This window comes from Periplaneta americana, chromosome 17, assembly GCF_040183065.1.
Source record: "Periplaneta americana isolate PAMFEO1 chromosome 17, P.americana_PAMFEO1_priV1, whole genome shotgun sequence".
Taxonomy (NCBI): domain Eukaryota; kingdom Metazoa; phylum Arthropoda; class Insecta; order Blattodea; family Blattidae; genus Periplaneta; species Periplaneta americana.
Genome location: NC_091133.1, coordinates 4,698,122 through 4,723,695, shown reverse-complemented (window position 1 = coordinate 4,723,695; position 25,574 = coordinate 4,698,122). Strand labels below are relative to the sequence as shown.

Below are 25,574 nucleotides of genomic sequence, written 5' to 3'. Positions count from 1 at the left end.
TACTTGGGAGAGCAGAGGTAATTTAGGGCAAAATTACTACATTTTTATTTAGTTATTGGTACCACTGTTGAAGGATTTGGCAGTTGAATTTTTGTTTTCGGCGTAGCAGTAGAGTTCGTTCGCGATAACAAAGACAATATTGACGTATTTTAGTGAGTGGTAAGTATCAGTAATAGCAATATTTCTTACGTAACAATTTTGCTTTAAGGAACATAAAATTACCTTGATCGGCGATCATTCATTATTGAAGTTAAGAGTTTAGTTTCAGTGTGGCTTTCTAACCTCACTTTTGACGTATCACGGCCATCTCGATCAGTAATACTAGTTAACATATGGAGAGATTTATTTAAGTGCATTCTAAAAAGGAGCATTAACGTTTAACTTGGGACAGTGTCCTAAGTTATAACGGTAAATTACTATAATATTTCATGTATTTGTTTTAACAGTTTTGGCCATCCCAGTTCAACCAAAAGGAAGAAATATGGGAAGGCGACATAAAAGGGAATACGGAACTAGAAAGTACCATGATTTTTCAGAATGTAATTTACAGAAAGCAGTGGAAGCTGTAAGGAACAAAGAAATGAGTGTTCACAAAGCAGCAGAAAGGTATGGTGTTCCCAAAAGTACGGTCAATAGGAAAGTTAATAATAAAAATGTGAGTAATTATGACCGTCCTCCAGCTCTTGACACTACTGATGAACGTTGCTTGGTGGAAAATCTTCAAGTAGCAGCAAGTTGGGGCTTTCCATTTACCGAATTTGATGTTCGATTAATAGGAAAGAAATATTTGGATAAGAAAGGCATCACGGAAACTAGATTTAAAAATAATACACCTGGTACAGAATGGGCAAAATTATTTTTAAACAGACACAAAGATGACGTTAAAATTAGAATTTCAGAAAATGTGAAACGATCCAGGGCTGCTGTAAGTGAAGACACGCTCAAGTCATACTTTGAGGAGTTGAAAGTCACATTAGATGGAGTTTTGCCTGATGCTTTCCTTAATTATGACGAAACAAATATGGCAGACGACCCAGGAAAAAAGAAAGTAATTGTAAGGAGAAATTGTAAGCACCCTGAAAGAATTATTGACCATACAAAGTCAAGCACATCAGTAATGTTTGCTGGTACAGCATCTGGATATTGCCTTCCACCATACGTGGTTTATAAATCAGAACAGTTGTATCATACGTGGATAGAAGGTAGTCCTAAGGACACTCACTTTAATTACTCAAAATCAAGATGGTTTGAGGGTGCAATTTTTGAATACTGGTTTTACACAACAGCGCTTCCATACCTGAAAAGTTTAGGCAATCGTCCTAAAATCATAATAGGAGATAATTTGGCAAGCCACATCTCCGTGAAAGTCATTGAAGAATGTGAGCAGAATAATATACGATTTGTGCTGTTACCTCCAAATGCCACTCATCTATGCCAACCTTTGGACGTGGCTTTTTTTAGGCCTCTGAAATTGAAATGGCGGGAAGGTTTTGGAAGAATGGAAAGCAAAATATCGTGGGTCGATTCTTAAAGATACATTTCCACGTCTTCTTAAGAAAACCCTCGAGAAGCTGCAAGACACTATGGCTAAAAATTTGATTAGTGGATTTGAAGCTAGTGGCATATACCCTATAAATCCACAAAAAGTGATGTCACGTATCCCACAGAACAGTGAAGCCCAAATGGAAAGGTGGGACCATTCGTTTGAAGAGTTCTTGAAAGAAACAAGAGTGATGGAGACTTCCACAAAAAAAGAAGAGAGAAAAATTGGCTGTTGCACCAGGTTCAAGTGTGACATCAGACTTCTTGAAAGAGCATGAGGACAATAAACTAAAGAGAAGGGAAAAACAATTGAAAACGAAGAGAGAGCAAACGGAAAATAGAAAAAGATTAAATAAGGAGAAGGCATTACCGGCACAACAATCTTCCAAGAAGAGGAGAGGTCCTGGGTTCGATTCTCGGTACCATTTCGAATTTTTCTCGTATTTAATAGTAATGATTGATAATAATTGAAAAATTATAGTAGACAATAAACAAGTTTGGCTCTAATTAAATGCCATCGACCTGGGCCAGTATCAAACCCACAACTTCGGGCACAGAAGGCAGCATTCTGCGGACTGGAGTTTGCAAACGTTTCTTGCGTTTGTGTTAGCGTTTGCGCTTATGTATTTCATTGTGAATGCTTTCATTAAATAACATGGGTCAAGGTTTTGCGTTTATGTTGCGCTTGCGTTTAATTTTCATTGTGAATGGGCCTTTACTCTCCATTCTTTCCAGAGCTAATGCGCGAATAACATGTATTTGCAATGCTTCTATTTTATATATTACATTTAAAAGTTCATAGTGTCATGCGTGAGGCATTTAGCTACATGTCAGTATATTTACAATTATTATCAGTGCCCTAGAATGGAATTTGCAGCATAAAAACAGAGAGAGCGTCAATTTCGCTATTCCAGCAATGTTAACAGAGCGAGCGCTTGGGTCCAGCCGCCACCTTTGCCGTACTCTGTCTATAAATCACCGATAAAAGTCACAGATATGTAATTGTCACAGTTGTCACAGATACTTGAAAATACTGTTTCAGCGCATCTCAAAAGAGAATGCATATAATTAGATTAGATTAGATCTTTATTAGCCGAATAGAATTACAAGCATTCATGGCGTCGTCAGTACACAAGAAAAATGACATAACATACAATATAATACAAAAATAGACTTAATTCTAAATAAATTTAACAGTTTAATATTATAGGACAAGCTTGATCATCAGTCTCCACTGTTCTATCTAGTATCTTCTCTTTTTGCTTTTCCCTGTCTTTTCTTCAACTCTGAGTTACCTGAAACATAAATGGTCAAGGACAGTTTCAAGAAACGTTAAATTCTAAAATTTTAAATTTAGATATTCATTTGTGCAAAATGGCATATGTGTCAATAAAATGTTCTTTACCTCTTTTTTTTAATTTTCTTATGTTAAGTTCTTTGATTTTCTGTGGAAGTTTATTATATAAATTGCTGCCTCTATGTGATATGATGTTAAGACTTCTGGTAAGCCTGTGGTAATTCAGATGTATGTTTTGGGATGTTCTGGTGTTATACTCATGATATGTTGAATTTGTTTTAAAGGAATCTATGTTTTGATGAATATAGCACACTGTTTCTAAAATATATATGCAGGGTACAGGTAAGATTTTTAGTTCTCTGAAAATTTTTATACTTTCAGTCCGAATAGGAACTTTTTTAATGATTTTGAGTATTATTTTCTGCAATTTGAGGACTTGTGTCACTTTTGGTGAAGATCCCCAAGTAATAATGCCATATGATAGTATTGAATGAACATATCCAAAATAGACTGATATTATAAGATCCATGGATGATATCTTCGCAAGGACTCGAAAAGCATAACATAAGCGACTCAGCTTATCAGTTAGATGTTGTATATGCTTTTCCCATGTTAGACTGGAATCTATCCATATACCTAAAAATTTAGAGCATTCTACTTCCTTAATTATGGTATTACTAAGAACTATGTGAATCTGCTCAGTTGGATATTGATTGAAAGATACATATACAGTTTTATTTACATTTAATTTAAGCTTATTATTTGCTAGCCACTTGTCTAGTTTCGTTGATGTTGCATTAATTTTCATTTGCAAGTTCTCTTCCATATTATCACTCAGTATTATGTTTGTGTCATCTGCAAATAAGACAGTTTTCCCTTCAGTTATATTTAACGGGAGATCATTTATGTATAGGAGAAATATAATATAACACTTTCTGCAAGTTTAATACCTCAGTAACCACTGACGTCTAGAGGATTTTGACGAAACTGTATGATAATGATTGAATTGACACCTTCTTCAATCATGAGAACTCAAATTGGTTTGCGCGGTCACGGCTCACTTGATCGTCGTGGAATAAGTTGAACAATAAAACTGGAATCGTATATTCTGTGTTGTAACCATTAACTCTATAATGTTGAGATCATTGGTTGTAAGGTATACGCTTTCGTGTGCTTCACTATTATATTTTACACTGTGAACGTGAGAAACTCCATACACTCTGGTATATATTCATATTAATACGTTATAGAGATAAGTTTTTACCCATAAATATTGCCAGTTTTTGCATTCTGTAGGCCTATAGTTCTTCTGGGGTATTATCTAATTACGATTCGAGTCATTGACAAGTTTAAGGTGAGTAGACGTCCCGATTTAGTCGCAACAGATCCAGTTTTCAGAGTCATGTCCCTTTGTGCCGCAGGTACGGCTGGGACGCTTGGATGTTCCGATTTCCCTCAAGTCAAATAAAATGACCATTGATTTGAAATTGTAAATGTAATTGCTTAACATTCGACATTTTTTTATTATTGTAGTTATAGCTTACGAGTATAGGAACAGTGGATAAATTTCAGAACACTGATGCCTTCCTTTTCTTCGTATTCCAAAAGTCCAACCTTGTGGACACAAAATTAATTATTGGTAGCCTACTGAAAAGTGTCTTTTTGTAAGCACGATCATGCGCATTCGACAAACACAGATAAATATGCTCTATTTAGTATTATAAGATAATTGTTGCCAGTGTGGTATCCCTATACTCAAACGAAGTTTAATATTAGCTTGCAGATTTTGTGTCTACACGGTGCGCCGGCATCTCCATTAAGATGCGTATAGGTATATATTAATTAATAAATATTAAACATCAATCCCATACTTAGGCCTACTTGATTCGAAAAATGGTATATGGAAAGATTACTGTACTACTAATTATAGCTAGTTCTTGAGCACGATAAGTTTTTTTTCTGGCGGAACGCGTCAGAACGGCACTTATTTTGTAGTTATCGTGGAACCAAGAAACGTATTAATAATTATGTTTTAACAGCATTTCTCTTTCAACTCCGCTTACGTTTTGAAAGTTTTAAAGATGGACGAAATGAGCATAAAAACGACAAAATTTCCATGTACCAGAGAGAAATCATCTCCTTTCCGATATAATAATACACACAGATCCACCACTTTTTCTCCAGAAGAGAAACACTGAGCATGAGAGAAATCACGATAATATCACAGTCTACTATACAGTCACGAAGCTTGGGGTGATTTTTTGCAAATCTCGCGATAGTTGCTAGCCGCTTGGAGCGCTGTGAGTAATAGGAACAATAGACTGTGCCACAGGCTTCGTGATCTAATACAGGCCGTAAGGCAGACCATGTAACTCGCTTAACCCGATCACGAAGGGCGGCGCTTCAACCATATATTCGATTCCCGGTCGGGGCAAGTTACCTGGTTGAGGTTTTTTCCAGGGTTTTCCCTCAATCCAATATGAGCAAATGCTGGGTAACTTTCGGTGCTGGATCCCTGACTCGTTTCACCGGCATTATCACCTTCATCTCATTCAAACGCTAAATAACCTAAGCTGTTGATAAAGCGTCGTAAAATAACCTGCTAAAATAAAAAAATAAAAAAAAAATTCAACCATATAAATTAGTTGGAATGCATAAACAGTAACATATGTTTCTCTAAAATGTAGTGTAATTGCATTAACAAAATTTAAAACAATGATTATGAGACACTTCAGATATAATTTACTTGCGAGTTAAGATGTAATGTTATTTATGGTGTGAAAATTACGTTGTTCGTATGTGTAATACCTGCCTTTATTTCGATTAAATATTGCGAAATTCTTGTACATTCATTTATGCACGATTCAGTAATTTTCAATTGCACCGCACGGATATTTAGATATGTTGAAATTATAGGTTATGTTTACTGTACCAGTTGCCCCTTTCTGTCTAAATTTAGTGGTCTCCAATGCCTTGCCATTCATATGAAAATTATAGGTTATGTTTACTATATTTAACTTATATTCCTAAATTCGCAATCATACATTATAATTATGCATAATGTCATGTATGATACCCCGGACATTCTATTTGTCTGTATTTTAATACTAAAATTGAGTACTGAATTATTGTATTTATCTACTACTTAAGAGACGAAGTAACACAATTGTACGTACACTAATTTTATAGGAGTGGTATGGTAAATATTTTGTCTAAAATTAAGGAAGGTAGATGTGCTAAATTGAAATCACAATATAATTATTTTTTATTACACCTCAAAATAGCTTCCATTCTAAACTTCAAATGTTGACGCGAACAGATTATGTAAAATTCTCTTCACATTAAAATAACACAGTTTTGTAATTATTTCTGCAACATATTATGCAACAAGAAGTAAACGGAACTTATAACACATTACACTAAATAAAGCTTAACAATGATAAGCAATAAAGTTATAATATTTCACTGAGCTCCATACACTGAAATAGAAAATCCGAACAAACATTACGGCCTGGTCTAGATCGAAAAAGCATTGACTGTGCCGTATTTCGCATTTTTGTGAAAAGTTCGTTCTCGGTTGTAATAACTGTAAATGGCTAAAATACAATAATTTGAGTAATAATTTGGGACAAGGAGACGTTTGTAGTACTATAAATTGTAAGAAAAATAGGTTAGAGTTATCCTTCCGAAAGATGCAGGAAGGTGAGTTTATAGAATATAATATATATTTTATGAAAATAATATATAAACCTTATGTATTTCATATTTCAATAGTAGAAGGAAGGTGTTCATTTTTTTCAAAAGAACACGATATCGAAAGTACAATACATTTTATGGTCTGCTAAGGAAAGAGTCTGTGATTAGGCGATTGTAGCGATCCTGGTGGTGGGCAACTATCTATGGATGCATATTTAGTAAGTATTAAGCTTCGTGACTATATATTGGACTGTGATAACATCACAGCCTAGTATATACAGTCACGAAGCTCAATACGTAGTAAATATGTATCCATAGATAGTTGCTAACCACTAGGATCGCTAATATCGCCTCATTACAGACAATACGAAATAGTACGGGCACAGTCTATTGTTCCTAGCACCCTCACAACTCAGCCTTCGTGATTGTATATACTAGACTGTGATGATATTTCAGATATGGATACACGAGATGCATATTTATAACCTCACTGCAGTGAATTAAAATACTATAATGTTATTTAATGACGTTTGTTTGTAATGCAGAAAATTAAACAAATAGGCTTAGAGCTAACCCAAATTACCATCCTTAACGAGTGTTTGTAATTCTATTACCATCCTTAACGAGTGTTTGTAATTCTATCATAGTAGGACCTATATTTATATAAAACTTTGTGGTTATGTTATATTTTATTAATCAGTGTCTGTAATTCTTTCAAGGTAGGGTCGGCCTACATTTTTACTTTAATTCTAGACTAAGTGTTCAAGGAAACAAAACAATTTTCACTTTACTCATGGCCACTTTGAATAATAAATTGCGTCAGCTTGCTGCATGTTAATGCTGAATGGAAAACGCACAAAATACCCATCGACATGAGTAGCTTTCAATTAGTCCAAAAAGGCATGCTCAATTGAATGCCTTTTGAGCACTGTTGCTTGCATTACTTGAATGCGTTGAAGTTGAAAAAAAAGTTGAGCCATTCAGGTGCACCTGTAGGATGCTAATTTTAGATGCAGTCGTGAATAAAAAAAAATCCTGTCATGACGTACAATTTCATGACGTAACAATGTTTGTCGCATTTCATCAATTAAAACCAATAAACAAACTTGAGTGAAATTCGTACCATGTTCTAATGTCACTCTTGCGTTTAACATAATGTAGCCTATATTATATGACATTGTTCAATCACTTTTGCAGTTATAACATTATTCGCGTTTTCATGGCTCTGACGTTGATGTCCCTGTAAGTGCAGAAGCGAGAGGAAGCAAGAAGCAGTTGCACCTGATCGGGGGGGGGGGGTCCTGCAGTAGCTACCCATTTGGTCCCATCTTCGATTCTGTGGAATATGGTCAACTTAGTTTATTTTAAAATATATTTTACTTTCTAAGGTATATTTAGGCTGTAACTTGTGGGTTGTATCTTATATTACTTAACAGCACTTATAGAAATGGCACAATTCTTGCATATCGTTGTAATAAGGCCGTGTCTCAAAGCTCAAGTCCATACTACACACTAGTGACTAGCAACTAGATGACTTGTGAACTACGCACTAGGGAGCTTTGGACATGTATGCTTGAAACATGGCCTTCTTCATAGATTATTTTTCTAAAAACCATGACATTACGGTGCAGCACTAAATTAAGAAGGCAGTGTCCTAATGCAGTTTCATTACGAGTTATATGGAAAAGATAAGGGCTTAATATATTACAATAATGATTAAAACATTCTACAGAAGGTACTAACAATGTCAGTGTTCAAAGTTAACGCGTTATTCTAAATTATATGTACATTATTTTACTTCCAAAGCATTTTCAGATTTCATAACCCCATTTGCTGATGAGGTATCCATGTTTGTTTAGTGAACAAGTCAACAATCAAGCAAGCATTTTCGTTGACTAGCTACTACGGACTTGATTGCTATGGACTATGTAGCTTTGGATCATGACTTCAGACGTCACATCCGGCTGTTTAGTCAACAATCTAGTTCACTTCAGCTGAAAATGTAGCTTTGAGACACGGCCTAAATATAATGTAGAATAACACGTTAACTTTGAACACTAACATTGTTAGTACCTTCTGTACAATATTTTAAACAATATTATAATATATTAAGCCGTCATCTTTTCCACATAATTCGTAAAGAAACTGCATTAGGACACTGCCTTCTTAATTTAGTGCTGCACCGTGATGTCATGGCTTTTAGAAAAATTATCTATGAAGAAGGTCATGTTTCAAGCATACATGTCCAAAGCTCCCTAGTGTGTAGTTTACAAGTCACCTAGTTGCTAGTCACTAGTGTGTAGTATGGACTTGAGCTTTGAGACACGGCCTAAGAAGGACAACGAAATGATAATAAATGTAAGGGCTGTTTCTACAAGTGTGTAACTTAGTAAGATTAAGGTAGATGAAATTAGATATGTATTATGTGACAGGTTAGGTTTCGTTAGGTGTGTAGTATTATGTGAGTGGTCAGGTTAGGTTGGATTAGTTGTGTAGTGTTGTATTATGTGAGAGGTGTTGACGATACTAAAAACCCATTTATTCCTTCCCTTAAGTTACGTGACATTTAGGAAATATGGCGGTGTTCTTCATTCACGCACGACGAATTTCGTATATAAGTAAGGTACGTATTTTGATTTTCAATTATCCACATTCAATTGACACTTCGATGTGTGATTAAGTATATTTTGGATCTAAATCAGTGTCTAGATCGTAAGAAGTCGGGTCATTTTGAATGTTGGGAATGATATATCTGTCTGTGGATTAAGTAGAATGAGCAAGTCTATATTTGACTGAGTTAATGAATTGTTTATTGTTATGAATAATAGTTGTATTTTTCTGGCGAAAAACACACGAGTAAAAATTGAAACAAGCTGGAAGATCATTTGTGTTGTAATTAAAAAAAAATTGTTGAATACAAAATTTATGAATATATTACAGGAATATTAAACCAAAATATCCTATTTAAAAATGATTGTTTTTGTTTCGGACATAATAAAGAATACAAACTAGAGATGTCAAGAGTGAAGGAAAAAATGTAGCTTGTGAAAGAACATGCTCCATCTCTGCATCACAACTTGTAAAATTTCTTAAATTTTTTATAATAAAACTGTTAGTAGAAACTATGGAGATGTCGGTCGTTGAATGTTCTAGAATTTGCGCCGACATGTTTATTTAGCAGAGTTTGCATTGAACCTCTGATAATCTGCCTATGAGACCATCGACACCATTTCCTCAAGGTGACCGCTGCACATTGGTCCAAAACGCAAATGCAGTTGGATTGGACAAAAGTAATTTTATCAACAGTAATCTCACTAGACGTTTTGATTTATCTAGAGAAAATCAAAACTCGAGTGGGATTTAATTGACTATTACACGATTAGAAGAAATTATATAAAGATTAGAAGTAACGAAGTACTCCAATACAATAAAATATTGGCTTACGAAAATACAACTGTCTTCAAATGTATTATTGTACCATCTCAACATTACAAATATTACGCTAGGTGCATGCTAGATGGCGGTAGTGAGCAATGCCTTCTCGTCGAGAAGTTCTCGATCTATTATACACGATGGCAATGTTACTAGTCAAGAAGACTTTGTTGATTCAGTTTCATTTTTATTAAAATGCAACATTCCACTTCAATTATCCGAATCCCAGTAATCAACGTCACTTCACAGATGATTTTCAATAAATCTTAATATTAAACAATCTCTGATACGTGACTATCCATAATATCATATAGCAGAAGCTATAACATGACCTAACTAATATACACAAGTGTTAGAAAAGTTTTAATTAACGACGATGACATAAAAATAAACATGAATAATTTTAAAAGGAATAATTATTGAATGTACAATTTTCAAATTTGAATGTGGTTGGTGGTTCAATTGATGTTATATTGGACGTGTGCGTAATAGAAGTGGAACTCGTTGATTTAGGCCTACATGGTGTATTCAACTTATTCAGAATTTTCGAATGAATAATTTTAAAAGGAATAATTATTGAATGTACCATTTTCAAATTTGAATATGGTTGGTGGTTCAATTGATGTTATATTAAACGTGTGCGTAATAGAAGTGGAACTCGTTGATTTAGACCTACATCGTGTATTCAACTTATTCGGGATTTCCGAATGGTGCTCTTCATTTATTTGTAAATGGGATTTCAGAAGATGTATAGGTATGATCAGTGATTTTGATTAATTCTTGTTCTTGAATGCCAATGCGAGTCATATTTGAAACTGCTGTGCATCGACTGGAGTGGTTTGTAATTTTATATAGATATATATATTTTTTTGACGTCCAGACCAGCGCAGTTTCAAATATTGGCAAACAAAGAAACAAATGCTAGGGACGCGATAAAATTAAACAAATGCTAGGGACGCGATAAAATTGTGCGATAAGCAGCCATGATTGGTTGAAATACGTCCTTTCGTACCGTTTTATTGGTCAAAAGTAGTATGACGTAGTAAGAGTGTAATAGTCACTTTAAAGAAAGCTGTCTCACATTCATATTCTCATATTCTATATTCTTTCCTTCATCAAATCCTATATGAACTTAATTTATTCCTTATCTCGCGCCCCAGTAGTGGCTCCTTAAACATAAACATTCGAAGGTTGCATTTCCGCTGACAGAGATCTAAAACAGTCATATTTTAGTGTTACAGTGACAATGAAATCTGTCTGTGAGTTTCAAATGGAAGCCTCTCCTCAAGGTAATGTTAATCAAAAAATGTGATAAAAGAGAGTTATGTATTTTTTATTAAATTATTTAGTGTAGCCTACATACTGACATTAGGAACATTAGCCTGACATAATTAGGAACATTAAATTCAGATGTTTGAGATGGGCAGGGCATGTAGCACGTATGGGCGAATCCAGAAATGCATATAGAGTGTTAGTTGGGAGGCCGGAGGGAAAAAGGCCTTTAGGGAGGCTGCGACGTAGATGGGAAGATAATATTATAATGGATTTGTGGGAGGTGGGATATGTTGATATAGAATGGATTAATCTTGCTTAGGATAGGGACCAATGGCGGGCTTATGTGAGGGTGGCAATGAACCTCCAGGTTCCTCAAAGCCAGTAAGTAAGTAAGTAAGTAGCCTACATACTGCAATGACAAATATTTCGGGGAATTGTAGTACTTCACAAGACTTAAAAAAGAAAAGTGTCACGAGATGCTACTAAGATTCTACATTTAGTCAATAGGAGAACTATTGTAGTATAGTTGCTGTAAAAATTAGCTGCCAGACACTGCCTAAATGTTTAAAATCTTCATTTTATTCCTGCCGGAAACTCTATCAGAAAAAGTTGTTTTAATTCTGACGTGCAGAAAATGATGAACAAAAAAATGATGTTCTCTGTGTGTGTGTGTGTGTGTGTGTGTGTGTGTGTGTGTGTGTGTGTGTGTGTGTGTGCGTTCGTGGGCACGCTGCTGCTGCCACCACCACCGCTGCTGCTGGCAAAAACTCGTTAAGCCATATCCGGTCTGTCACATAGCGCTTTGCCAGGTCTTAGGGAAGAAAGTATGTGAGGCCATTGAGGGGTGCATGTAAAAGAAAAATATCTGGCTTACTGTACTTCCTCATTATTGCCATAGCATCTTGATACAGTAATGATGCTGCATATTTCTTGGACTTCCTTGAAATGTGGAGGGTAAGATATTGTCGTACCATCGAATCTGTGCCCCTTCAGCGCTGTCGTCGTTCTTGGAAAAGTTAACGCCTCTACTCACCCCATTCCACCCGTTTCTCTCCCACTACGTCAAACAGCAGGCCACGAACCTTGCCGAATAGGGTTGTTGCCAAACTTCCGTGAAACAGTGTCATGTCTCTTGAATATTGCTTATAATACTGTAAGGTTAATTATTACTTATTCATAATTAAATTTAAGTAGGTCTAATGACGGTGATTGACTTATGCAAAATGCTATTACTTGCGTAATAATATTTCTTTCACCACTCCGTGCTACAGTATTCATGTTGAGTTGACAACACTGGACTGCAAGTGCAAATAAACTGTCCCGCAAGAAGGCTCAAAATTGCTTAGTAGTGGGGCAGAGAGGGATAGAAAAGAGAGAAATAGGAATACAGGGAGAGAAATGAATTGCCGAGGCTGAAAAGGAATTAAGGTTCAGTTCGCATATCTTACTGGGGCACAGATCCAATGGTCGGACTATAACTGTCTTTCCCACCATTATGTCATCATGATGAGCACGATTAACAACAAAATCTTGTAGCCTTGAAACTCTTCGACCTGCAAGTTTTTTTGGTTTTGTCGCAAGTATAGCTCTTAGTGCTTCAACTCTACTGTACTGATCTACCAAATATTGTTGGAAAAGTTTTTTTCATTGATGTAAGTGTCAATAATCTTCCCTAACTGCAATTCTATAACAAACGAACTGAAGTAGAGTTAAGTTAGTTTTAGTCCTTTGATGTCTAACACCGATATGTTTGAGTTCTTTTTCCCCAGCCAGGTTCACCAAATGGGTAAATCATTGGGTCACAATGTGGGCTATAAGTAGATAACAGTGTTGACCGTGAGGAACTACATACCAATTAGGAAGGCAGTTCACCATTCAAGGAAATAAAAACCTCAGCTATCTCATCAGCATTTGGTCTATTATACCGATGCTGGTCTTCAGTAATGTTGTCAACATAACATAAGTCAACTGAACGCGTCCTACTGGAAGATAATTCTTGCTGTACTATATTTCTGGCTGTTTTATAGGATATTGCATATGGATTGGTACTTAAAATGCTAGAAAATTGTTGTAATGTTTCCAATTTTAGAGAAGATTTTCTGGGATGTTCACCTCTATTGCGATTAGCTAGTGCTGAATCTATAATGTAACGTTGACCATAAGATGGTAAGAAATTTTCATGAGGCAATAAATCGGATATTTATCTATGGATTTGCCCTAGTCCTGGAATTTTAATTTTATTTGCAGAAAATGATGTAAATGCTATAGCACTGTTGTATTCTCTAATGTTGTTAATGAAATTTTTATCATTTGTCATGAGTTCTTGAGTTCATTATTTGTACTCGGCTCAGAGAAGGAGATTAGGGCCCACTTGTATAAAACTCTCTGACTAAAGATCAACTTTGATCGAAGATCGAAAAGTGAACCGAGTTCAGACACTTCTATTGTATAAAACTTTTCTGCGATCAAATTACCTTGGTTCAAATGCAATCTAAGTTCACGTGAAAAGGATTTGGCAACATCGCATAAACAGGTGAAATACGTGATGCGCGGACAGGTTTGTTCAGTGTTGCCAATCTAGCGACTTTAACTCTTTTTCAACAACAATTTCTTTTAACTTTTATATTGCTTAAATAGGGATTTAGTGACCTTTTTAGCACCCCATAGTGACAAAATTTAATCTTTCTTTGTTGATAATGAGAAATCTAGCGACTTTACAACTACTTTTTGGCGACTTTCCGTACACTCTATTGGAGACACCGGTTTTTTGTGCAATGTCAATAATGGCGGACAATAAGAAGAAGGTTGACTGTTCTCCGAGTTGTTATCATGTTATGGTGTTTGATACTGCTACATATAATAAAGCTTTATAAAACGACAATTTTCGTTTAGTAATACAGTTAATTGAAAATTTATGAATGTACCTATCATATCCATTAATAATTAATGGTTGTTATAAACATAATATAATTATAGGTTAAGTTATTTGATACTTCTGAACACGATAGAGCCTTATAAAATATAAGATTGTTTGTGTATTAAGGCAAGAAATTGAAAGAAATATATATATATATATATATATATATATATATATATATATATATATATATATATATATATATATAAATGTACCTATCATATCTATTAATATTAATAATAATGGATATTTTATTTGCACAATCTGTCACTCGTATATTTCAAACAGAAAAGAAATAACTGAACTTGGATCATCTAACTTAATCGGAGAAATTTCTTCAGTCAAAGTTGACTTTAGTTTGAGACAAATTAATCTCAGATTAGACTTTATACAACATAAAATTCCAAGTTCAGCTGAAACAAGGATCAATTTAACCTCTGATCTAAGATTAAATGGTTTATACAATCGGGCCTAGATCTTGTGGCATGAATTATAATGCCCATTAAAGATCTCTCCCTTAAAATGAAAGGCTTGGCAAAGAGTAAATTTTTCGTTCATTGGACCAACATCGTAATTTGTAATACTGTCTTCATGCATAATTTCATTTATTGAAACGTTGTTACAAACAACATTAATTCTACATAGTCGCGTATGAGTTCTTGATGCAGTTACATTTCTAAAAGTTCTACCATGTTTTCTTGGTCGACCAGCTACACTCTTATTAATTAACTAATAAAGAGGAACTAAATTCACAACGTAACAACACTATTACTTTTTAAGTAACGCCAGATTAAAAAAACACGCATATTGAAACACGAAAAAATAGGTGACAATTGAAAGATGAACAAACCATTATTATCAAGGTCTCGAAAAGCATGATATTATGACGTCAACATCTCGCATGTACAGAAGGCTTCGATAACTACATTTCTGATCGTTTTAAGTAAACTCGATGTTTTATTGTTTTAAATTTCATTATTTGAACAATAGCCTTTCCTATAGACAAAACCCCACATAACTGACATCATTCACGACCTTCAAAGAAACTAACACAGCTGTATTAATAACTCAAATGAAGATAAAGTACATTTAAATTTAAAGCCAGTACATGAATCACGGCCCTCTGCACAACACTACTAAATTAACTGCAAGATGAACTACGGTATACGCTTTGCTGTGATAGACACACATATCTTTTTTTTTAATTTACAGCTTTTTATGAACTTCACTACAAACCCTTTAGATTTTCCCTAAATATTAAAATTATTAGCTTTCGTTGAGACATCACACAACCTCACAGGTTATATTATAGTTTTCACAAAATTTTCTCCCACAATTCAAACTAAATATATAGAGATAGAGATTTTTAGGAAATAGGGTAAATATAATATGCAATCATAGAACAGGATTAAGCAGTTAGGCAACATTTATATTAATAGAAAAAGGAAACTATTTCGTATAATAATTTCGTAAAACGTAAGTTGCAAAATAATTTGAGGAGCATATAATTTGTTTTATAAATTTGGAACTGTTACAGGAATTTATACACTGGAAGTATATTGAAAGTTGCTGAATTTTCATCATTAATGAAGAAATTAGTCGCATTATTGCACTTCTTTTGTATGTATGTATTTATTCACACTCAATAATGACAATTAATAATAAACACAACTAATAAAAAACAATAATTAATAAAAATAATAATAATAATAATAATAATAATAATATTATTACAATAATGATAATAACAAAGATCATCCTAAATTAAAATGAAGCATGGTCACTTAAAATAACATTTAAAGTAAATCTAATTTGTATCTTAACCCTAAGCTCGAACTAAGACCCACGAGTGCGACAGGTTCATAACTGCACAAATACCTTTCGGCACTACACTTATTTCGCTGTCAACTCACTCACTGCACTGATTCTACCTGATTTGACTAACCCTAACCATTTCACTGTTCAAATACTTTGCACAGCCACTTCACTGACACCAACACACTTCACTTACACAATAGACTTCACCGACACTACACACTTCCTCACTGATAGAACACTTCAAATAATAAGATATCAATTACATCCTTTAAATAGTGTGTATAATATACTACCGTCTATTAGTAAAGTCCTTAAGCCTATTTTTAAATACATTTTTGGTTATTGGTGAAGCCTTTAGTAAGTCTGCAGGTAAAGCATTCGAGTCCCTGATAGTACGATTGAGAAAAGAAAACTTTCCAGTGTCCGTCCTCTATCTTCTTTCCCTCAATTTATATGAGTGGTCGTTCCTTGAAGAGTAATTTGGCGGCTGCAACCTATTTCTTATTTCTCTCCAGGCAGGCTCACCTCTGTATGTTTTGAACATTGCGGATAATCGAATTCGCGTTCTCCAGTCCGTGAGTGTGTCCCATTTTAATGGTGAATTATTACGACAACACTTGAGAGCCCGTTTTTTAATCTTTTCCAGTCAACCTGTAGTCAACCTGAAAAAATATTTCTGTTTCTAGGTAGTCATTATTACTTCCCAATGGCTTAAAAGGCAGATTTTCAGACAATACATCGTATTGAAGTTTTCCGCATTAAATTTGGCATTAGGTATGTCTATATGGGAGCGATGATATTTTCAATAGGTACCATATAGTTGTTTCTTACCAATATATCTCAACATTTTCATAAGCTCAAGTAAGATTATATTTTTACTCACGATATCCTGTTAAATCTAAACACATCCCCAGGTACACCGACTGTACATGCATCAACCTGATAAATAGAAGGAAACACGTTTAGATATTTTGGGTTCACAACAGTGTGAAACAAAAATGCGATATAATATGCAATTGACTTTTTAATGTAGCCTACTAAAATATATACGACAGAATTAATGTTGTAAGAGAAACAATGTGTATGTATTTACCGTAATGGCCTAAACATTAGCTGTAAACAGTATACGAGTATCTGCATTGGAAATACAGGGATTCGAATGGTTCACTCTTCCCTGTGTAGAGGTAGCCATGTTGTGCATGTGTTTATAACTGTGGAAATAACAATAAGAGTAGAAATGGACAAAATTTGTGGCTAATTGTTGCATTTGACAATTATGATTACACAAATCTGGCTTTCAGATAGTAGTTCCCTGTAAAGCAGGTTTGAACAATTTCAAGGAAAAATTGTTCCGGGGCCGGGTATCGATCCCGAGACCCTTCGCTTAGCTCGCGAACGCTCTACCGACTGAGCTACTCCAGGTTCTATACACGACATCGTCACAATTTTTCCTTTTATATCCACACAACTCAAATGGGCTGACAAGACGCCAGAACTCAATTATGAGTGCACACAAATACTGTGTGACTTAAATTGTGGCTTTCTGTTAACGTACCTCCAGTAACGAATGTATTATACAAATCCCGGGATCGATACCCGGCCCCGGAACAATTTTTCCTTGAAATTGTAGAAACCTGCCTTACAGGGAGCTTACTTACTTACAAATGGCTTTTAAGGAACCCGAAGTTTCATTGCCGCCCTCACATAAGCCCGCCAGCGGTCCCTATCCTGTGCAAGATTAATCCAGTCTCCATCATCATACCCCACCTCCCTCAAATCCATTTTAATATTATCTTCCCATCGTCTCGGCCTCCCTAAAGGTCTTTTTCCCTCCGGTCTCCCAACTAACACTCTATATGCATTTCTGGATTCGCCCATACGTGCTACATGCCCTGCCCATCTCAAACGTCTGGATTTAATGTTCGTAATTATGTCAGGTGAAGAATACAATGCCTGCAGTTCTGTGTTGTGTAACTTTCTCCATTCTCCTGTAACTTCATCCCGCTTAGCCCCAAATATTTTCCTTACAGGGAGCTACTACCTGAAAGCCAGATTTGTATAATACATTCTTTACTGGAGGTACGTTAACAGAAAGCCACAATTTAAGTTGCACAAGTATTTGTGTGCACTCACAGTTGAGTTCTGGCGTCTTGTCAGCTCATGTGAGTTGTGTGGATATAAAGGAAAAATTGTGTCGGTGTCGTATATAGTTCCTGGGGTAGCTCAGTCGGAAGAGCGTTCGCGCGCTAAGCGAAGGGTCCCGGGATCGATACCCGGCCCCGGAACAATTTTTCCTTGAAATTGTTCAAACCTGCTTTACAGGGAGCTACTACCTGAAAGCGAGATTTGTATAATACATTCGTTACTGGAGGTACGTTAACAGAAAGCCACAATTTAAAGTCACACAGTATTTGTGTGCACTCACAGTTGAGTTCTGGCATCTTGTCAGCTCATTTGAGTTGTGTGGATATAAAAGAAAAATTGTGACGGTGTCGTGTATAGTTCCTGGGGTAGCTCAGTCGGTAGAGCGTTCGCGCGCAAAGCGAAGGGTCCCGGGATCGATACCCGCCCCGGAACAGTTTTTCTTTGAAATTATGATTACAGTTCAAAATTAATTTATGTGCAGCCCAATGAACTTTTCTGTGTCGCACAGATTCCTATTGAAGGTAAGCAGGTCACACGTGTGGTTATATTAACAGCAAACGGGTAATTTCCTGACACTGTTCTTTCAGTTGTAATGGATGCCATCAAGATGGAACCCGAGGTCGACCCTCTGGCAGTACAGTCACGTGATGACGCTATTAAAGAAGAGGAAAATCCTTCAACAGATGTAAGACTGTTTTTCTATCTCCTTGTCTACTGTCTCCTTCCTATTTTGTTATTTTTATTCATTTGGCTGCAGTGCCTACAATGTTGAGTGACAGCATTGGGCATTGACCTCCGATCATTCACTGATGAACATAACATTTTATACTTACAATTGGATTGGAAAAGAATGGGCCGACACTTGGCAGTTTAAATGTAAATTTTTTAAGTCAGGTTCACACGAGTAAACGCACTGCATTCGAAGGCAATTCTGTGATGTTTGTTCTGGTTGATTCTTTGATAGTAATGCGTCTACAATGCAGCAAGTGCTACGAGGTGCTGTAGCTTAGGGGTAAGGTTTCTGATTTCGGAAGTAGAGGTTGTCAGTTCGCTTCCTGACAGAGTTGATTTTTTTATTATATTTTGTTTGGTTTGTAATGACAAGAGTTAGTGGAATTTGGTTATGCAAATTTTGCAAACATATTATAGTCCATCATTCTTGGGCTAATGCCCACACCTGGGGAGTAATGGTCAGCGCGTCTGGCCGCGAAACCAAGTGACCCAAGTTCGAATCCCAGTCGGGGCAAGTTACCTGGTTAAGGTTTTTTCCGGGGTTTTCCCTCAACCCAATATGAGCAAATGCTGGGTAACTTTCGGTGCTGGACCCTGGGCTCATTTCACCAGCATTATCACCTTCATTTCATTCAGACGCTAAGTAGCCTAGATGTTGATACAGCGTCGTAAAATAACCCAATAAAAAATTCTTGGGCTATTATTAGGCACGACCTGCCCTATATACAAAATTAATTGTTTATTTGCTTCCTCAAAAATCAGAAGCATATCAAATATAAATAAGCAGAATTATGTAAAAAACATGTACACTGTGTCCCGCTTAAAACACCAATAGAATGAAAGTCCTCAACTCTAACGAAAAACTTATTTAATTTAAACTGTTAACATTTTCTGGTACCTAAAGAGTTGCAATTTCAATAGATAGATAGATAGATAGATAGATAGATATTTATTAGCCTTAGGAAATACAATGATTTCATGGCATCGTCAGAGTGAATACATAATAAATATGCGGTTACATACATGTTTTTCCGACATACAAGATATCTACAATAATATACAAATAATATACAATCAATACATTCAGTAATGAAGTCAATTCTCCACAGTTTTCTTCAGACCATTACTTGTACAAGGTTCTTGGTTTCCTTATCCTCTTGGGCAGTCTCACCCCAGACATGAATCAGATAGAAAAGAAGAGCAGTAAACACAAAAGGAGATACTAACTACTGTAAGCTAAATTTGGAGTGCTAAACTAAGATACTCATTGACAGTAAAAGGCATGTGGAAAAGTAAAATATGTTTCACTGACTTTTTAAATCTAGCATAGCTAAGGGCTTTAGTTTCAACAGGGAGTTTGTTGTAAAGTCTTATCCCTGTATGTGATAAGCTATTGAGACTTTTGGATAACCTATGATGATTAAAATGTAAATTATTGCATGTTCTTGTGCTGTAGTTGTGATAATCAGAGTTTATTTTAAAACTATCATAATTTTGGTGGATGAAACAGACTGTTTCAAGAATGTAAATACAAGGTAGGGGCAAAATATCAAACTCTTTGAATATTTTTTTACTATCCGAGCGAATAGGTACTTTCTTTATAATTTTCAATATTCTCTTTTGCAGTCTAAACACTTGTGCAAGTTTTGATGATGACCCCCAGATAATTATCCCATATGATAATACAGAGTGAACATAGCCAAAGTAAACTGCTCTAAGTAGTTCCTTGGGAGTTATATTGGTTAGGACACGGAAAGCATAACACAAACGACTTAGTTTATCAGTTAAGAATTGAATATGACTTTCCCACGTGAGGTTGGAATCAATCCATATCCCTAAAAATTTTGTACAATCGACGTCCTTTATTCCAGTATTATTAAGTAGTATTTCAATGGAGTCATGTAGTTGTTTCTGACTGAAATACATACAAACGGTTTTACTGACATTCAGTTTTAGTCTATTGCTAGCTAACCACTGTTCTAGTTGTCTTGAGGTTTCATTTATTTTCTCCTGTAAATTATTTTTATCAAGAGCATTGAAAACAATATTGGTGTCATCTGCAAAGAGAACGGTTTTAGCTTGTGTTATCCTTGAGGGAAGGTCGTTTATATACACTTCAACATGCCTACCATTTGTAGCACGGCAGATGTACAGCCTGTTTTCCACCTCTCTCCAGATATTTCTCAGCATATCAATAGTGACGTGTGCTTAAATGCGACATGCTCATGTCAGTAGATTCACTGGCATGTAAAAGAACTCTTGCGGGACAAAATTCCGGCACATCTGGCAATGCTGATATAACCTCTGCAGTTGCGAGCGTCATTAAATAAAACATAACATTAACATTAAGTACGACAAGGCTGTGGCCTTTCACCACTTCTGTTCATTATATATATATATATATATATATATATATATATATATATATATATATATATATCGTTCAAGATTGGCGACAAACACGCCATGGATTTATTCCAATTAGTGGAAATTTGCAGCTTGATGCTTTACTTTTCGCTGATGATCTGGTTCTCATAGCATCAACTGAAGATGATTTACAATATTCAGTACACAATTTAAATAAGGTCAGTGAAAAATATAACATGGAAATTAATATTGAAAAGACGAAAATCATGTCATTTTGTGGGAAATTCCCTGTACCAAGTAAAATCTGTTTGAATAATAAAATAATAAAATAGTAAGTAAATACTTTCACTTACCTTGGCTATACACTATCACCTTATGATGAAGTAGATATTACTGAAAAAAATATGTAAATATAATAAAACAATGGGGATCATTAATAAAATCATGAAACCTTCACTAGTACAAAGACACACCCCTTTGATTTGATTACCCCCTTTGATTTGATTACCAGGTTGGGTTTTTCCGAGGTTTCCCCCACCGAAAAGGCAAATGCCGGGTAATATTTTGGCGAATCCTCGGACCTCATTTCATCTCACTACATCTCGCCAAAATGTAAAAAAAAATTGTGCAACATTGTAAAAATTGTAGAAAATTACTAAATTGTAAAACTATAAAAATTTGTAAAAATTGTAATTATAATATTGTAAAATGTTGACATGTTCCACATCTTAAAGCTTCATTGCTCATGTAAGATCTATGGAATAAAATGAATGAATGAATGAATGAACACAAGAATAGGCTTGTATAAAACCTTAGCACAGCCAGTATTAAGCTATGGTAGCGAAGCGTGGACTGTGAAGAATAAAGATGTCAGTAGAATAACAGCAAGTGAGATGAGGTTCATGAGAGCAACAGCTGGATATACTCGCTGGGATCATAAAAAAATGAGGACATAATGCAAGAACTTCAAGTAGAACCCATTATGCAGTTCATCAAGTATCAACTTCAGTGGAAGGGTCATCTCGAACGAATGAATAGATGCAGAATTCCAAAAGCACTGTTTCATTACCATCTGCATGGCAAAAGATCTCTAGGTCGTCCGAAGAAGAGATGGACTGAAAATTCTAGTTTGAGACCGTAACAGGGCACTTGACCTAATGCTTGTTAGGAAGACGACGACATTAACATTAACATCAATAGTGACATTTTGAATCGCAAGGCGGATTCTAAGCTTCAGCCACTGGTGTTCTGTATTCTTGATCCTTGACGAATCCCCATAGAAAAAGTCAAGGGTGATAGATCTGGCAACCATGGCGGCCAAGTGATTTTCTCGGATCCTCTGCCAATCCACTGTCTGAAAAAATTGTCATTAAAAAATTGCGTACCTCCAATACGAAGTGAGGAGGAGCGCCATCTTGCTGATAAATGGTTCCTGCAGGAAGCTGTGGCACGACATACAGCTCCAACATATGTAGATAGGTTGAACCAGTCACTGTAGGTTGAGGAAAAAAGAAGTGAGCTATCACACGATCTTTCAATAAATCACACCAGACATTAACATTGAGTCAATCATGTTCATGTTGATACACAACAGATGGATTCTCACTTCCCTGGGCTTTTTCTCATACGTGGAAAGTTGACTTGTCAGAGAAACACACATGATCTAAGTACGAGTTGTTTTCGTCAATTTTATTCAAAACACTCGCAGCAAAATTTAGCCTCATCTTTATCCCCGAGCATGATCTGCTGTATGATTCGAATTTTGTATGCTCGAAGACGGAGCCATTTGTGTAGAACATTATGAACAGTACTGCGAGAAATCTGGAGTTGCCAACTAGCTTTTCGGATTTTCTTGGGTTTCTTGGAAAGGAGGTTCAAACGAGTTCAATGTTCTCTTCAGAAACTGTTTTCTTTGTATTCTTACAACTGCTCGACAGCAAGCTTCCTGTTTGCTTCAACTTTTCATCCCAGACTGTTATTCTTTTATAGTCAGAATAGGATCATGTTTTTAATGTTATATTCCCCGGAAATCGGCGTTGAACATGCTTCACAGACTTTGTTTCTGCTAACCAAGGAACACACGAGACTTTCTGCTGAACAGTCCACATGGCTGGTTTTACAGAATTAGTTTGCTGTTATTTATTTATTTATTTCTCCATGGCAAGAATTGTTACATAAATTGCAAGATCTGCACTATCAAACCTGACTAGATATATTTCTCTTTAGCATATATATTTATTGTTATAACCATTTATTTTAATGGTGTTTTAAGTAGAACAAAGTGTATATAAAAAGGAAGGCCTGTGGTAGGGACTAGTTATTTCGTCCACAAATCATCTGCATCAACAACTTCCCTCATTCTGCGCGGCATGGGGTCCAAAGATAATGGAATAGGTCTACATTCGTGGTCACTTCCTCCCACGTATCTAGTACTCTGTCCCACAATTCGTCGCTGTTCATACAGGTAGTTCTGCCCAATTAGAGTGTAAGATCCTTTTCATTCGGATTCATATCAGTTGGACTTGGAGGCCATTTGAGCAGGTCGACATCAGGCCTTCTCGTAAACCATTTTGAATGCGATTGGCGGTGTGTACTGGATGATTGTCCTGCTGGAACACAAGTGTTCTGTCTGGATATCATTCTCGGACAGAAGGAATTGTTACATTTGCCAAAATGTATTCATATACTTCTGCCCTAAACCGACCGTGAATGCATTTTAGAGGCCTGCCCCAATGTATGACATCCACCCCCAACACGCAATGCTCACACGACCCAATCTGTGAAGTCGTCCCACGAAGCGTTCATCGTACCGGTGGCCATCCATACGATACACATGGGCAGGACCTTAAGTGCTACTGGAGACAGCTACCTCATTGGAGAAAATTACATTTCTTCAGTCACAGCCCTGCTGGATAAAAATATAAGCTAGACGGTCCACGACATGATCCATTTTCAAATGTTCTTTCGTCGCAGTTCGACGACACCTTACGCCACACTTTCTAAAACGTCTCCTCACGGTTATTGAGGAGGCAGGAAAAAAGTTGGACGTCTTTCAGTTCAAAGGAACTTCGAAAAGGGTGGTTTTCAACTTCTCTGATTAAGATGGCGTCCTCTTCTATTGTAAAGATGCGCAGCTGACCAGGAATTGAAATTTCATTGTTTTCAAGAAATAATTTTACTCATCTCTTAGCAGTTATCAAAGGGATTCCAATCTTTTTTGCTGCGCTCAATGCAGAGTAACCTACGCGAACGAGAGCAATGAGTTGTTGACGCTGTTGCTGTCTGTCTAGTTCATCTGCCATCTGAAGAGTAATGATGAGACAGACACAGACTGTCAACAATGTCAACGGTCTCTGTGAAGAATATAGGTAAAAAAAAAAAAAAAATACAGAAAGCTAAATTCCATTATGAACTGCCGAATGGTAAACAGTATCTCTTCGGTATTGCCATTCTTAAAAAACAAAAAATAGAACTAAATTCTCTATTTGCAATGGTAACATCTATACTAATAATAAATCTGTAGCCGATATTTTTCTGGCAATTTTCGATTTTCCAAAAATAATTGGTCCTAACATATATATTTAACCACCCTGAAACCGAAAATCGCTTTTTTGAAATTTTTGTTTGTATGTCTGTCTGTCTGTATGTTACCTTTTCACGCGGTAATGGCTGAACCGATTTCGATAAAAATTGGAATATAAATTAAGTTCGTTGTAACTTAGATTATAGGCTATATGACATTCAAAATACGTTATTTAAAAGGGGGGTTATAAGGGGGCCTGAATTAAATAAATCGAAATATCTCGCTTATTATTGATTTTTGTGAAATATGTTACATAACAAAAGTTTCTTTAAACATGATTTCTGATAAGTTTTATTCTCTGAAAAATTTTGATAGGACTGATATTTAATGAGATAAATGAGTTTTAAAATTAAAATAACTGCCATCTAAGGCGGTGTATTGAAATAAAAAACAAATGACTTCGTCTATAAGGGGCCTTGGACACAACAATCGAAAGCTATGGAACATAGCCTACAGACAATGTTTCTGTGCTTGTATGAAGTAATATCAGAAGCTAAATTAACCGATTTGTATAATTAATTATTATTTCATCATTGGAAAGTGTAGTTTCTCTGGATGGACATAATGCTATAATGTTATTACAGTAACTTGTGAGTGAATTGAGGACAGGTAAGATTAAAATAGCTTCTTATGCACAGAAAACTTGATAGGTTATTCTGTATATTCATTTCCTGTATTTCTTATATTAATGTTTATGAACATATTCATTTTTATCTCAGAGAATTAACGAACAACGAGAGTGTATTGATTTAGTATGCAGTAATAGTACG

At 35.6% G+C, this 25,574-nt stretch overlaps 2 protein-coding genes across 3 annotated transcripts in view; both read left to right on the top strand.

Annotated features, from left to right (window-relative positions):
* Positions 1-3,350, top strand: LOC138692718 (uncharacterized). The gene is made up of 2 exons (XM_069815894.1): positions 1-159; positions 447-3,350. Exon 2 carries the CDS (start codon positions 482-484, stop codon positions 1,529-1,531), a length of 1,050 nt encoding a protein of 349 aa, XP_069671995.1. The 5' UTR covers positions 1-159; positions 447-481; the 3' UTR covers positions 1,532-3,350.
* Positions 3,351-3,884: 534 nt separating this feature from the next.
* The window catches only part of LOC138692713 (zinc finger protein ZFP2-like), a 46,176-nt gene continuing 24,486 nt past the window's right edge, over positions 3,885-25,574 (top strand). Inside the window, exons 1-2 of one of the 2 annotated variants that reach the window (XM_069815879.1) lie at positions 3,885-4,062; positions 18,710-18,807. In XM_069815879.1, coding sequence (XP_069671980.1) covers positions 18,715-18,807 — 93 coding nt within the window. In that variant the 5' untranslated portion in view covers positions 3,885-4,062; positions 18,710-18,714. Of the gene's footprint in view, positions 4,063-18,709; positions 18,808-25,574 lie in introns of those variants that run through there. The other variant, XM_069815880.1, reaches the window with a different exon arrangement.